The following is a 14,253-nucleotide window of genomic DNA, read 5'->3' as shown; positions in this document are numbered from 1 at the left end:
AAGTCCTGTAGACATGCTGCGTACTGATATGCCGATGTAATCGCGAAGTATCAAGAACAGACAACAAGGATATCGCAAGAAAGAGCAAGGGAAGGAGAAATGGAATAGAGAACGGAAATGTAACCAGGGCAAAAGGCGAGAGAGATTTCCCTTGGAAGTTTGCGAATTGTCTTGTTTTAGCCAGGAGTATTGTGAATGGATTCTTTTTCTTTTTCTTTTTCTTTTGTTCTCTGTCTTCTGTGGTTGTTCCCTTCCCCTTCCTCGTCTTTCCAGTGAAGCCGCAAGCTTCTGCTAATTTGAGAGTGCGAACGAATTGACAAGAATAGGCACGACAGAATTTGTAGAATGGTTGCTAAGCTATTCTCTTCAAAAACTTGACAGACAAGCCGATGTGAAACTCCAGCTGCAAAAATATGTATCCTTCGTAAACCATCCGCCAACCAGTAAGACCACCGTACAATGCCGCCCGTCCTTTTCCCCGTACTTCTCAGCGACGAATGCCAAATACCCCAACAGTGAGCGTGCTGGAAGCTAAGGAAAATGCCCTGGACGATAGTGGGTGTTATGGATATGTTTGCCGATGAGGCAAGCCAAGGAAGGAACCCGAGATGCAAAATTTGGAAGAGGACGACGGGGAAATGATAATTAGTAAGTACAATTGAAGGCAAGAAGAAAACAGAATATCAAATCCAGGGGAGCTGACGGAAGCGGTGGTTATCTATCCAGGGATATTCAACAAAGGAGCTGGGGTGATGTTGGAGTTGGCTGGAGTTGGTTGTCGCATGTGGAAGCTGGAAAGGATTTGATGTTCTTCAGAGCCTGCTGCATGAGTCAGCTGAGTCCACGTGAATCTCACATGAGCCCATAGATGTGGCTTGTCTCGGAATGCCCAGCCTCTTCGCTCCGAAGAGTGGGCTTGCACTCCATCATTGCTTGACAAAATCTTACAGAGGGTCAGAGAAAACAGTTGCAGTTTATATGAGAGTTGAAAATGCCTCTATACAAATGAAAGCATCATCTTCAAGAAGCTACATGACCCCTCTACATCCATCTCATCATTATATAATTGATAGATCTGAATCCATAATCTCCATAGCTATTTTCTGTTACTAACATAACATTCAATACCTGATGATAAGTACTAGTATTGATGAAGATATTAGAATTGAAGTTTTACTATGGATGTATACTAATCTGTATGAAGTAATGGAATTCGGAATGGAGAGCACCCACCTTTCACTATCTGCCCTCTGTGAATAGAATATGTCTCATAAAAAGCACTCTGTCTACCTACCCACCTGCCTCCACGAATAGAGAATCACCAATAAATATTGATTGGTGTTGTTGATGGTTGGATGGAGCGATTGGAGCACTCTATCTATCTGCCTACCTACCTACCTCAACGAATAGAGAATAATCTCTTATAGAGAACACCCTAGCTGCCACTACTGGCTTACAATGTGACAATGAATGGAAGCAGAATCTCTCATAGAGATTCTCTATTCATGGAGGTAGGTAGGTAGGCAGCTATCACTCCATCCAGCCGCCACCACCACCAATCCATATCTACTAATGATTCTCTATTCGTGGAGGTAGGTAGGTAGATAGATAGAGTGCTCCAATCGCTCCATCCAACCACCACCACCATTGATCAACATCTATTAATGAGCATATACATTGGTTTATATAGTATCTAGCTAGATCCGATAGGTATTTTAATATAATATAGAATGATTTGGTGATGGTATCTTCTTTTTCCTTGAGATCTTAGCAAGTGTAGCTTCTGAAGATAAAAGGTGGCATTCTACAGCAAGCTACATCACTTTCATCTAGTTCATATCATATCCTTAAGGAGAGTTGGCTTCTTAATCTCTGTTACTTACACCCAGACCTTGTAGATGATGTGATGTTGTGAGATTTCAGTATCAATCTCAAATGCGACAAAAAACAGTCAATGGCTGTGCCAAATTAGGCTTAGTGTGGATCAGATGGAATGTGATTGGCTCATTGGTGGAATTGTCAGATAATTGCGGTAGTCCGAAACAAGTTAGTGTTCTGAGCGAAGTGGCGGAATCTGGGTCGCAGTGTCATTCCACGTCAGGATAACCCAAGCAAGTGGATGTTGGACTATTTATGTTGGTCCGAGTGGAATGAACCTGCGCTGGAGAGACCCCATGTAGCCATGCATGAAAACAAATTTCTCCTCTACTCTCTGTTTCTGATCAGCTAGTTACCTGCCAGTTGGACATTTAACACCTTTTCACTTGTGACAACCTCACCATGAATTTCCACATCTTAACTCTACTTTGGGCTTTTCTTTTGCCAACCGTCCTCGCTGAAACTCGACTGGGACCAGAGAAGGCAGTGTTGGTCACTTATCCTTCAAAAACACCTGCCTCCGTCATCGAAAAGGCTATACTCGCTCTCGAGGCCGCAGTATGCAACTTACCTATCATGCTACCCATTATGGAGAAATCTGATTGCTAACCAAGCCTTATTTCAATGAGTTGAACAGGGCGGAAAAATAACTCATAAGTTTGGTAGGTTACTGCTGCTCTCATATGTACTGTATATATTTCTACCGGAATGGATGCCTAGTGGGAGTTTCTACTAACTCACGGCTTTGTTATTCAGTGCTGATCAAGTATGGTCCCTTCCGCGCTTTTATATCTCTATTTATACCACCCGCTAAGATGTTGGAAACTAGGGGCTTTGCTGCAACTGCGCCCGCAACGGCCTTGGAAATGCTTTCATCATTGTCGGTGGACTTTGCTCCGTGGATCGAAGAAGATCAGATGGTCACCGCCAACGGTGACTTGTCATCCGGCGTCAATAAAGCGTGATTCTTGCAGAGCAAACCGTCGTCGAGCAGAAACCGTATTCTGCTCCTTCGTTTATGACCCAATCGCCCTGTTTTCTGATATGTTTTCCGGCTACAATAAAGCCACTATCCATCCTCAGTTGTCAGATGATAATATGCTTTCTTTCAGCAAAGCCAAGGAGGACCTGCTAGGATGCAGCGCGTCTGACAATCGCCGCGTAATGATACGGCGTTGCAATACCATAGTTGTATATCTATGTTACTCATTATTTTTCATTTTCTAAACTTCATTATTTTTTTGTATAGTTCAAAACTACTTGCCATAGATGATGGAAAATGTGCTGGCATGACTGATGCATTAATCATACCCTTTTTTTTGGATTGATTATTGAAAGCAAACATGATCCGTAGACAATAACAATGAATGCTGTAAATATATTTAACTCTCGCATGATGAACCCACTTAAATACCGAGGCAACTATGGAGTGAATCCACATAAAACTGCGGTGAGCGCTGCTCGCTGTTTTGCTTTTTGTTGAAACTAGACCTTTTCCTGGGATCTGACGCTAGGTTATTCTTAGGCCGGTGACTTCTTCCGAGCCCTCGAATCGCAACTCCTCACCACCTATGAATATACAAACGCGACTTGCAGCAGCTAACCACCCCGTTTCTCGCCTCTATCCGCGTGCCATGATGCTGGATCATTCTGGCTCAAATTCCTCGCATATCGTATAAACTCGTGTCGCACAACCCCGCATCACAATGCTCTCCGACCTCATTTCCTCAACCCTCCTCGAATGGATCAACAGTTTTGATTTGGGCACAACCATTCGATCCATTGACCAGTTGAGCGATGGCTCCATCCTTTGGGATACTCTGCAGGATATTGACCCGCAGTACTTCCTTGGAGAATTGCCAGAGCGTTCACCCTCAGACCACTGGGTCCCACGATGGCAGAACCTAAAACACCTCCATAAGGCATTGATCAGTTATATAAGGAATCAGAACGATGGCGAAGTACCTTCGGGGCTCAATATCTCTCCCGACTTAAAGGCCATCGCGGAAATGTCGTCGATGAAGGAAACAAACGAACTCCTCAAGTTATTCCTTCTTGCAGCCATTAGTTCGCCAAATGCGGAAGCCTACATAACGACCATGCAGAAGCTGTCCACATCGACACAAGAAGGGCTGAAGGATATTATACAAGAAGCACAAAATCCGTCTGATGAAAGACTGGAGGAACTTGATTATGAGCTGTCCACCAGACGAGATATGCCCATGGACCCTGAACTGCGCTTCGAGGAACGCTTCGGAAAGGTGCTGGCCGAAAAGGACAAACTGTTTAATGAAAAACAAGAACTTGAGAAAACAGTGGAGGATTTACATGACCGCTTAGCTCGACTTCAAGAGAGCCACGATACGGTTTTGGATAGACTCACATCTACTGAGGATCGCTTGATGACCCTGAAATCCGGGAAGGGGGATTTGATACCGAACGCCAAAACGTTGGAGAGCAGAACGCGCCAGCAGGAGGATATTATTGCGTCTCAAGAAGCTAAAATCCAGGCGTCTCAGGACGAAATCGATAGTCTACGGATGACTGTCGAGTCATTACGTGTAAAGAATCAGAGATTCCAAAAATTGCAAGATGACTACGACGAAGTGAAGAACGAACGAGACCAACTTTCTAGACGAGCAAATGCGGCGGAGAAATATCGACAAAAACTCCAAGTCAGCCACGATTTCGAAAAGGAGAATATCGCGCTCAAAAATCAGGTCAAGGATTTACAGCAGCAATTGCGAGATAGCGATATTAACCAGAAATCTTCATCTGAACGGGACGTGGAGCTGGAGGAGTACCGTCGCGTTCTCCCAAGAATAGAGCAGGATCGTCACGAGATTCAAAACGTTAAGAAGCAGCTAGAATTTAACAACCATGCTCTCACCGAGAGGCTTCAAAGCGCAGAAGATCAACTTGCCAGGGACGAAGCCACTATCAGCGAATTGCGGGACCGAATCCGGGAACTCGAGGGTTTGGAGAGCCCAACTACACCCGGAAGCACAACTCCAAAAGCACACGGGACTTTCCAGAGAGATCTTGACGAAGTTGGGAGACGAGAAGCACAGCTGTTAGTATCATGTGTCTTGTAAACAGTTCAAGTGCTAACTAGCTCTAGGAAAATTGAGAATGAAGAGCTTAAGCGGGAGCTTGAGAAATTCAACAGCGGAATATCGCCCTCGAGCGTAAGGATATCCCAGTACCAGTCACCTTGCCACAGAAACATGCTGATAGTCAATCCCAGGATACCGCAAAAGCGTCCCCTAGAGTTGGACTTGGTGATACTAAATTTGCAGAGAAGTGGGAATCACACCTTCCATTTACATCGATTAAGATCTAACGAATGTCACAGTGATGCATATAGAAAGCTGCAAAATGAATATTCAGTCATTCAAAGGAAACTTTCTGATGCACAAAGCGAAATGGAAGCAATAGAACAGCAGCTCCAGGATTCAAAATCCAAATGTGAGTTTATGCATTTCTAAGATAGAATTCATCTTGCGCCTCTCTTACTGATATTGTCGAAGTGGGCGGGATCAGCAAGGAGAAACTCGACATGGTCGACGCAGCAAACGACTCTTCTCCCCCTGACGTGCTAAAAATTCGAGATGACGTGCATGCCCTTCGAAGCAAAATCCAGGATCTCGAAACCAAGCTCACTGCCAGCCAATCACTCGTCCAGGATGTAACTGCTGAACGTGATTCTGTCCGGAACATGATCACTAAGAAGGAGCAAGAAATGCAAGGCGAAGACCAGGCTACCATGGATGAGATGAAGAAGCTTCTTGACGAGGTTACCGCTAGGTTCAACAACAATAATGCGAACGGGCCTCAACTCTCAGGAACCGATTTACTCAGGCAGTTTGCGGAGACTATGGAGCGGAGCGCTGAAAATATGGCCAAAAGAGCAGAGGTTAGTTTGCATAAAATTTTGTCTCCCAAGTTTCTGTTTGCCCATTTTTTCCTATCATCAAAGTTTCCCAATGGGAAATTGATATATGGCTTTCCTGGTTTGGCAATGGGTACTTCCTTGTCTTCAAGCCCCTTGTACACGATGTCCAACGGTTGGGTCTGTCCAAAACACCCCTTTTTACATCCAATAAATACAGCCAGAACTAGAGGTTGACCATTCGTAGATCCGGAGCGCTCTGGCACTCTGGCAATGGTTCCTCCTTTTCGTCGCGCTTGTATTTGCAATTTTTCATCGCCGACCCCGTGCCACTGTATTTTGACATTGAAGCGTTCCTTTCTCCATATATCTCTTTCAAACCTCACCCTCGGGGTTCTAATGCTAACTCGGAACCGAACGATTCGGGTGAGTGCAACCAAAACAGCACATAAACCAGCAAAACGAACTTATCAAATCCCTACAAGACCGGATCCGGCATTCTGAGGAACAGGAGTCGAATAAAGAAACTGAGGTATACCTATTATAAACTTCCCTTTCTATCTGCAATCATAACCACAACTATCCCGTGGAAGATGAAATTCCTACTACTACTACTTGCTAGCTCGCTGTAACAGTTTTCGGGACGAAAAGGAGAGAAAAACGTGTCTAACTAAATGTCTACGTTAGAAAAAGTTCATGCAAGTTATTCAACGCCAAGCCCGCGAGATCGCGCTCATCTCATCTGCATGGTACGACCAGCAGTCCCGACTGCAGAACAGCAACGCTTCCATGCTGCGATACAGACACCCGGCAAGCACCAGCTCGAATGGCATGGAAGTCCACCGAAGCTGGCTTGCGAAGCAAAGAGCGCTTGTTTCGGGAAGAAAATAACTATGAAATACTATATATTATAATATATATTCGACAGAGATAGAGTTAGAAAGCGAGGGGGTTTGATGGAGGAAAGATATTTTTTGGAGCAACATGATCGAATGTGGGGGAATATGAACACCGAACGCGAGACCAAGGCCGTCTAGATTCAGCTTTTCTAGTTGTGATTTGTGCGTTGGAGACAAGTTGCTATTTCTGTTATCACTATGTCCATTCTCGTTTTTCCGCCTTTTCTCTTCGCCATACTAGACATTTGTGTAATGTGTTCTTTCTTTTAATCCTGCATTTTCCTTCCATTTTCCCTTTATTTTTATCACCCGCATTTCTTTCCCTTATCCTATCTTTTTGTTTTTGCCCACTCCCTATTGGATGTATTCAGCATCTTGGATTCTAGTCCGATGCCACAATCAACTATCCTTCCCCCTCTTTTTGTATAAATTGTTCTTCCCTAGAGACTGCTTTAAAAACAGGAGGCGGATTGAGGGTGTTGAGCAGCCCACTGGCATTTCTATCCCTTATCCCTTCGCTATATATTCCCTTTTCTCCATTTACTTACGTTCAAACAGGTCTGCATCCGTATTCCACACTTGACTTCCATATATACCCCTTTCTGTCTTACTTGGACTGTTTTTAAGTTTGCCACTGCGCTATATTTCAACTCTCATTTTTTTTTTTTTTGCCTCTGGATGATTTCACATATACAAGTAGACAAAATCATTTCTCATGTTTTGCTTTAGATTCCAGCGCCCCAGATTTCCAATGGTAAGACTTCTAACTATATTATTTTGTTTACAAGCAAACACCTTTGTTTTTAGTAAATTAGACAACCTTTCGCATGCTGTACTGGTACAGTGGAAATTGGAGATAGGGGAAGAAAAATCAGCTAGGAAAGGCGAACTTAAAAAGGAACTAATATCCCTATCTATCCTGCATATCTAAAATTTCCCAAACGGTCTCAAATCGGAACCTTGAATAATATACACATATGCTTGTTGTTTAAAGAATTATACATTCTGCTTCCTACTTTTGCTTACTTTTTATTGACCTGGCGGCTGCAGCAGAAGTTCTTTGTCGTTGAGGGGGAAGAGAATAAAAAAGAGGGGAGAAAAAGAGCCGGGAAAACCCACCTCTCTGGAAGACATTGGCAATTCCAATATACGCATATCGAAGGTAGAGAGAATGGACAAGATAATCATATCCCCATTTAAACCCACTGCCTCGGATTCTTCAAGACGTTCATCAACTCTCTTTCCCTTGCCTTATCGTCACTGTCGATTGCTTCGCTTTCATCCCCCCCGCCAGGACTCCGAGAACTACCATCATCAATTCTTGTTCCCGAGACGGGATCCATATACTTCCACTCAGCCGTCCGCGGTAGACTCATCAGTATACTCTCCACACGTGCACCAGGCGTGCGCAACCCAAAGCTCGTGCCGCGGTCATATACGAGGTTAAATTCCACATACCGGCCGCGACGGAGTTGTTGCCACTCCTTCTCCGCAGGGGTGAAAGGCATATCCTTGCGCCTTTCGATAATGGGGATGTACGAGGGCAGGAAGGAGGCAAGGGCATCCGTGACGAAGGAGAAGAGGGCCTCCTGGGCGTTTTGTGAGGAGGCGTGGGAGTGGGGGTGGAGTGTGGAATGGGAAGAGCGGTTGAAGAATTCTGCATCGAGGTCATCGAAGAAGATACCGCCGACACCGCGCGCCTCACCACGGTGGGGAATGTAGAAGTACTCGTCGCACCATTTTTTGAAGCGCGGGTAATAAGTGCCGTCATGTTTATCGCAGACGTTCTTGATTGTTTTGTGGAAGTGTTCGCAGTCCTCTGGGAATAGGTATGAGGGCGTTAAATCTGTCCCGCCCCCAAACCACCAGTTCTTGTCGCCGCTGAGCGGGTTCTTTGGGTCTGCAGTCTCGAAGTAGCGGTAGTTGAGGTGGACGGTTGGGGCCATGGGGTTTTTTGGGTGCAGAACGAGGGAGAGACCTGCGGCGAAGAAGTCCAGAGAGTCGACGTCAGCGGCGACGAAGGACTTGTGATCTGCGCGCATCTTCTCGATGGCTGGGCGCGGCAGTTTGCCGTAGACAACCGAGACGTTGACGCCAGCTTTTTCGAAGACGTTACCATCCTGCAGAACGCAGGAGATGCCACCGCCGCCGCTGGGGCGGCTCCATGTATCAGATTTGAATGATTTCCCATCAATCCTGGATAGTTCATCCACGATCTTCTGCTGGTGCTCCTTTATGAGCTTCTCCATCCGCAGACGCATTGGCGAGGTTTCGGTGATGGAGGCTTCACGTTTGGTCGCTTCATCTAGTTCCGCTATTGAGGGGGCGTCAAGTTTGGATTCATTATCGCCGGTTACCTGAGAGTGTGGATTAGGTTTTATCTAGAACTAGATAGAATCAATATACGAATATAGATTTTAATTTACCATTGAGTAGATCATAGCTCCTATAAAGACTACGCCAACGCAGATTCGGAGATAAGGTCTCCAAACGGTATTCCGCTCACTGGGCCGCGGTTTCGGCCCATTTGACATTCTGCATAATTGGCTTCTGGGTAAGCCGGCCAATTGGCCCCATGGCATGGCCCTACTACGGCTCATGACCCTTGGGAAATGCGAATGGAGGCGATGGGGAACCATTTTGGAAGCCATATTATGAGGAGCTGGGACGCCCCCCGATTGAGTGATTCGAGAGGATGAAGGGCGCTAGATACGAAGAAATATCAGTAGCCATCTATCCATGGGTATTCTGCAGAATAATTTTGGCATTGGTTGTTAGCTGTGACAATGCAGAGAATTAGCCCATAGTCAAACATGAGGGAACTGGTATTCCGATATCACGTGTTGGGGCACACTGGATCAATATATTTTCCGGGATAAAACAGGCATTACGTCATAACCGTAAATGTTTGGTTGGTTTGCAGGGCTGATTGAACATGTCCTGAAATTTTAGTATAGCAAGAGTGGCTTGGGAAGGCAAGAAGACTGAAATCCGAAGGAGTGACGGGCCTTCAGCAGATATCGAGTCATATATGCTGGCTCCTCTTTCGCCTGTCGTGTGGAGTTGGCAATAGCACCTGTAATGCTGGGCACTAGTACACCTAGTCTGATGTCCTGCCTGGCAACAAGCGAGCCCAGGCCTGGAAGACTCGAGAGAAGACAAGAGAACTCAGATGACACATCCCTTAGTTCGACGCAGGAACTGTCAAGACATGGGCCGTGGACAGACGATCTGGAGCCGCGTGATAGACAGCGCCTGCTGGGAAACTCTGATGACTCGCATCCCTCCACATCATCGTCACGTGTATCAATGATTCACCAGCCGCCTGCTTAGTCACCAGGCTATAATAGGCGGGGTTCAGCCGCGCCTTCCTGGCGTCACCTCACCTCACCTCATCCACCGTCATCCACCGCTATCTCTCCAGCTCTCAACAGTCTAGCCACCATCCTGGTTTCTGGCACAGCGCATATATAGAACCTCCGTTGCCCACCCGCTGCACCTCTCTTCGTCTCTCTGCCAAAACTATTTCAGCTCGGGATATTCATTCCACACCCACCATGCGGTCCAAGTTCAAGGACGAGCATCCGTTTGAGAAGCGTAAGGCAGAAGCTGAGCGCATCCGAGCGAAATATACAGATCGCATTCCGGTAAACCTCCCCATCAACTGCCATATACATTATATCTCTCCTATAACCCAAATGTCCTTCTTCCTATATAGGAGATATGATATATGTTCGTTCACCTTATTATACAATCATCTTCCGTGCTAATACAACATGGCGGTGAATCAGGTAATCTGCGAAAAAGTCGAGAAATCAGACATCGCAACTATCGATAAGAAGAAGTACCTCGTCCCTGCAGACCTCACCGTCGGCCAGTTTGTCTACGTTATCCGTAAGCGAATCAAGCTCTCGCCCGAGAAGGCCATCTTCATCTTCGTCGATGAAGTCCTGCCGCCCACTGCTGCTCTGATGAGCAGCATCTACGAAGAGCACAAGGATGAAGACGGTTTCCTATACATCACGTATGTTTATCCGCCTTCTTACCTTCCCTACCTATCTATGAAGTAAAATGCCTTGGATGCGGTAACTGATGGTTTGCATAGATACTCCGGCGAGAACACTTTTGGTAAATCTTAAAGGAGCTAAAAAGCTCGAAAATAAACAACCAAAAGAAAGAAGAAAAAAAATAATACGCCGTCTTTCTTTGCTTGCTTAGGACATTTTGATTCTTTAACTTTTTTTTGCTTGTACAAGGGGCAGGTTTTTCTTCCTTGGGAAATGTGAGCTGGAACACTGAGAGACGCGATATGGAACTATTCATGGGGACTTGAAATCTTAATCGGGAGCATTTTATGTGTAACTGGCGTTTTTTTTTTTTTTAATTATTTTTATTATTGTTTGCTTCGTTTGGGATATAAACGACCACACCTTTTCTACTCTTGTTTCCCTACATATTTCTGAATAATTTTATTTCCTCCTTGCTGCAACTGTCCGTAAGTTTCGCTTTCTTGCTCTCTCACATTTTCGTGACTGCAATCTCGTTCAATTTTCGTTATAACTCTTACTGCTATATTAGCTCCTCTACGCTTTTGGCGTGGGCCCATCAATATATGCCTCCTGTGCAGTTAGTTATTGTGTTGAATAGGATAAATGAGAGGTATCTCCTGTCTTCCTCGTTTTGTGTTTGGGATGCCTCGGAGTCCGGAGGATTTTTTCTTCTCCCTTACCTTTTGATCTTGCTCTCTCACCAATACCAACGACTACAATGCTTACCTGACAGATAATGCGAATCGATACCTACATACATGTAAGATCAGAGACGGGTCGCCGTTACCACTACATAAAAGAGAATGCAAAGTGCTTTTCCCCCCTCTCTCTGAGAAATCATGTTTTTCGTCAACGCCCTTTTTGCTTCTCGCTTTCTTCTCGTATGTGTCATGTTAACACGCCAACGAGGTGCCATGCCAGCGGCTGGCGCTGTATTTCTAATCCATTGCATCCGGGTCGAAAAATCGGGTGCGGAGAAATACAAAGTGTGGAAGCAGGCAAATGCAAACGTGGTCCCTGCTGCCTAAACTTATACTTGCTGATGAAGCTTGTTTGTCTTTGGTCTCTTTTCTCTTGATGACGTGATGCATGACCTGCTTTATTTATACCTATCACTGCAAATCGCAAACAATAGAAGACAACAGGGAGAATAGAGAGAGAGTTGAAAATGCTGAAAACATCCCTTGCTGACAAAAGGCTAACAACTTCCTCGGAATGGCCGGATAATACACACACACACACACACATATTTATATATATACAGTAGAATGCAGAGTAGTACTGCCTTGTGCATGCCCAGTGCACAATCTCATAAACAGCTTAGGTAAATATAATACAAACATTCCTTGGGGAATTCTCAGACTATGCAGAACCTTGCAGAGATCTGCTATGCTTGAAACGGACAGCGCGTATAACCTCCCCTACTGTCGGAGACGGTTGAATGACGACAACAGCGATCAGCTCGTTTCTTCCTGCGTCGAGAGACACAGACGCACAGAAGTTGTTACTGGCAGTGTGTCTGCCATTAAACACTGAAAGGGTATGGTCGAGGAACCGTAGCAAAACACCCCAACCAGCGATATCCCCATGTTGGCCAAGATAAGGGAGCCTTAGGTTGTAGAACAACCTCGTCCTACGGAACGTGAAGGACAAAGATGGATGGGGCGTGTCAATCCATGGGGAAGGTAAAGTTGGGTAGGTAAGGGTGGCTAAATCGCGGCTGGAGCATCGACACAAAACATCCCATCTCATACATTAAGATCCAGTCATGTCGTTCGGCGCGCCGCTTCCTCTCCTTCTCCCTTTCCCGTCCCATCCACGCACCAAACCTGGTCGACCCCCTCATCATCCACCACTCCTCCCGCCTCGTACCATCCCTCCATTTTGGCGAAGAGCCTCTCTATACAGACTCCCACCCGCCCCACCACCCCTTCATCCTCGCCAAGCCAATATTGAACAAATAACGCGCATTGGCCGGCTGATCGGGATGTTTCTCTCTATGTTCGCGGCGGATGCGCAAGTATGCGGCTGAAGTGCCGATGAAGACGGCGAACAGCGGGTCTCCGATTCTGTTTTGGTTGCGTGTTGTTAGGTGGTTAGTTACAGGATGAGGTTTCCGAGTTTCTTTTGCATATGGTTTTCTTTTGGAGGGTAGAATTTGGCAGCGGTGTTGAGGGGGAGATTGGAAAATCGGCAGGGTATAATTATTTGCGTCCAATACGTTGGGAATTTGTTGTTCATAACACTGACCTCGAGATTAGGTGCGGGTAAACCACCGCAGTAGACATTAGTTTTTTCTGGGCTTCAGAATCTTTCTATATATTTATTTTTAATGGTTGCCATGCGCAACTATCCCTTGGTTGAGAAGAAACAAATTTTGGCTTGATAATGAAGTCGCGGAGGAGCTATGTATTAGTTAGGTGATCCACCCGCCGCTTACATAAGGGGATGAAACATTCGGATAGCTCCTATAGCCCTACCTATATCTAGTCAGGTAGATGGAAGGTATTGAAAAAGAGGGAAGATATGATAAGAATAAGTACTGTTTTATTGTGTGGATTTATCGACGGATGTCAGTCAGTGAATATCTTGTCCGATAAACGTGGCCTTGGGGACCAAGGGAATTTAAAGCAGCACTGCCAAATCAACTTTCTAATATCTAGTGGTTATATGAAGGTGGATTTGCCTGTGTTTGAACATGTGTTTCTATAGTGTTCAGCCAAGGCCTCTGAATAACCCATACATATTCCATATGATGAGCTATTTTCTTTGATCATATAAAAGAGATAATTTTTCTGTAATATTATATACAATGACTGTATCAGCCTTTCTCTGAATGTGTATTTAATAATTATCATCTCACTACTGTATTCTTCTTTCTCTGCTTTTGTATTGATTTCTATTCTTAATTATTTTTATTTTTATTCATCTATTTTAAAATTCTTGCATCTTTGTATAAATGAGAAAGATTGATAATAATCTCTACTGCTAATACTGTTGTTAAAACAGCTGCTGTATAAAAACAGTTATAGTATGATTTTATTATAGAGATAATAGTATAGAGAGAGAATATACTGAGAATCAGCAGATAAAATAGATCAAAGAATATATAGATAATATATACAGAAAAACAGAATAAATAAATAGTAATATATAAATTTATTTTATTTCTATTTCTTTTTTATTTCTGTGTATAAAGAGAGATGAAATTTGATAGATTAATTTTTTACTACTACTCAATCTTCATTATCTGTATAATAGAAATAATATAATAAAAAAAAGTTTTTAAATAATTAGATTATCTCTGAGCAGAAGATAATCTGATTTTTTAGTAAAAAAATTTTCAATTATTTACTCAGAGAGAGTCATTTTAAAAAAAAGTATATAAATATTAAAAAAGAAAAGATTGTATAGATAATAGAAAAGAATTTAATTAAATAATATTAAGTAGTTTTTATTAATCTGTATTATATACAGTAGAATAGATAGAAGAATTTTTATTCTCATTCAGTTGATCAGATTTTAAATAGTATAT

At 44.1% G+C, this 14,253-nt stretch overlaps 5 protein-coding genes across 5 annotated transcripts; 3 read left to right on the top strand and 2 right to left on the bottom strand.

Moving 5' to 3' along the window:
- Window positions 1-2,280: 2,280 nt before the first annotated feature.
- On the top strand, window positions 2,281-2,843 carry HCBG_07934 (uncharacterized protein; the record flags this gene model as incomplete). The annotated part of the gene is made up of 3 exons (XM_045434983.1): window positions 2,281-2,436; window positions 2,516-2,540; window positions 2,635-2,843. 3 exons carry the CDS (start codon window positions 2,281-2,283, stop codon window positions 2,841-2,843), a joined length of 390 nt encoding a protein of 129 aa, XP_045284289.1.
- Window positions 2,844-3,584: 741 nt separating this feature from the next.
- HCBG_07933 (uncharacterized protein) lies at window positions 3,585-6,661 on the top strand (the record flags this gene model as incomplete). Its single annotated transcript, XM_045434982.1, has 7 exons — window positions 3,585-4,951; window positions 5,000-5,066; window positions 5,126-5,181; window positions 5,234-5,346; window positions 5,409-5,794; window positions 6,216-6,302; window positions 6,458-6,661. 7 exons carry the CDS (start codon window positions 3,585-3,587, stop codon window positions 6,659-6,661), a joined length of 2,280 nt encoding a protein of 759 aa, XP_045284288.1.
- Window positions 6,662-7,652: 991 nt separating this feature from the next.
- HCBG_07932 (coproporphyrinogen III oxidase) lies at window positions 7,653-9,205 on the bottom strand (the record flags this gene model as incomplete). Its single annotated transcript, XM_045434981.1, has 2 exons — window positions 7,653-9,026; window positions 9,096-9,205. 2 exons carry the CDS (start codon window positions 9,201-9,203, stop codon window positions 7,866-7,868), a joined length of 1,269 nt encoding a protein of 422 aa, XP_045284287.1.
- Window positions 9,206-10,090: 885 nt separating this feature from the next.
- Window positions 10,091-11,535, top strand: HCBG_07931 (microtubial binding protein; the record flags this gene model as incomplete). The annotated part of the gene is made up of 3 exons (XM_045434980.1): window positions 10,091-10,316; window positions 10,461-10,693; window positions 10,775-11,535. 3 exons carry the CDS (start codon window positions 10,227-10,229, stop codon window positions 10,806-10,808), a joined length of 357 nt encoding a protein of 118 aa, XP_045284286.1.
- Window positions 11,536-12,080: 545 nt separating this feature from the next.
- Window positions 12,081-12,601, bottom strand: HCBG_07930 (uncharacterized protein; the record flags this gene model as incomplete). Its single annotated transcript, XM_045434979.1, has 2 exons — window positions 12,081-12,438; window positions 12,543-12,601. 2 exons carry the CDS (start codon window positions 12,599-12,601, stop codon window positions 12,081-12,083), a joined length of 417 nt encoding a protein of 138 aa, XP_045284285.1.
- Between the last annotated feature and the right edge of the window lie 1,652 nt (window positions 12,602-14,253).

This window comes from Histoplasma capsulatum, assembly GCF_000150115.1.
Source record: "Histoplasma capsulatum G186AR genomic scaffold supercont2.14, whole genome shotgun sequence".
Classification (NCBI taxonomy): Eukaryota; Fungi; Ascomycota; class Eurotiomycetes; order Onygenales; family Ajellomycetaceae; genus Histoplasma; species Histoplasma capsulatum.
This window is presented reverse-complemented; position numbering and strand designations above follow the sequence as displayed.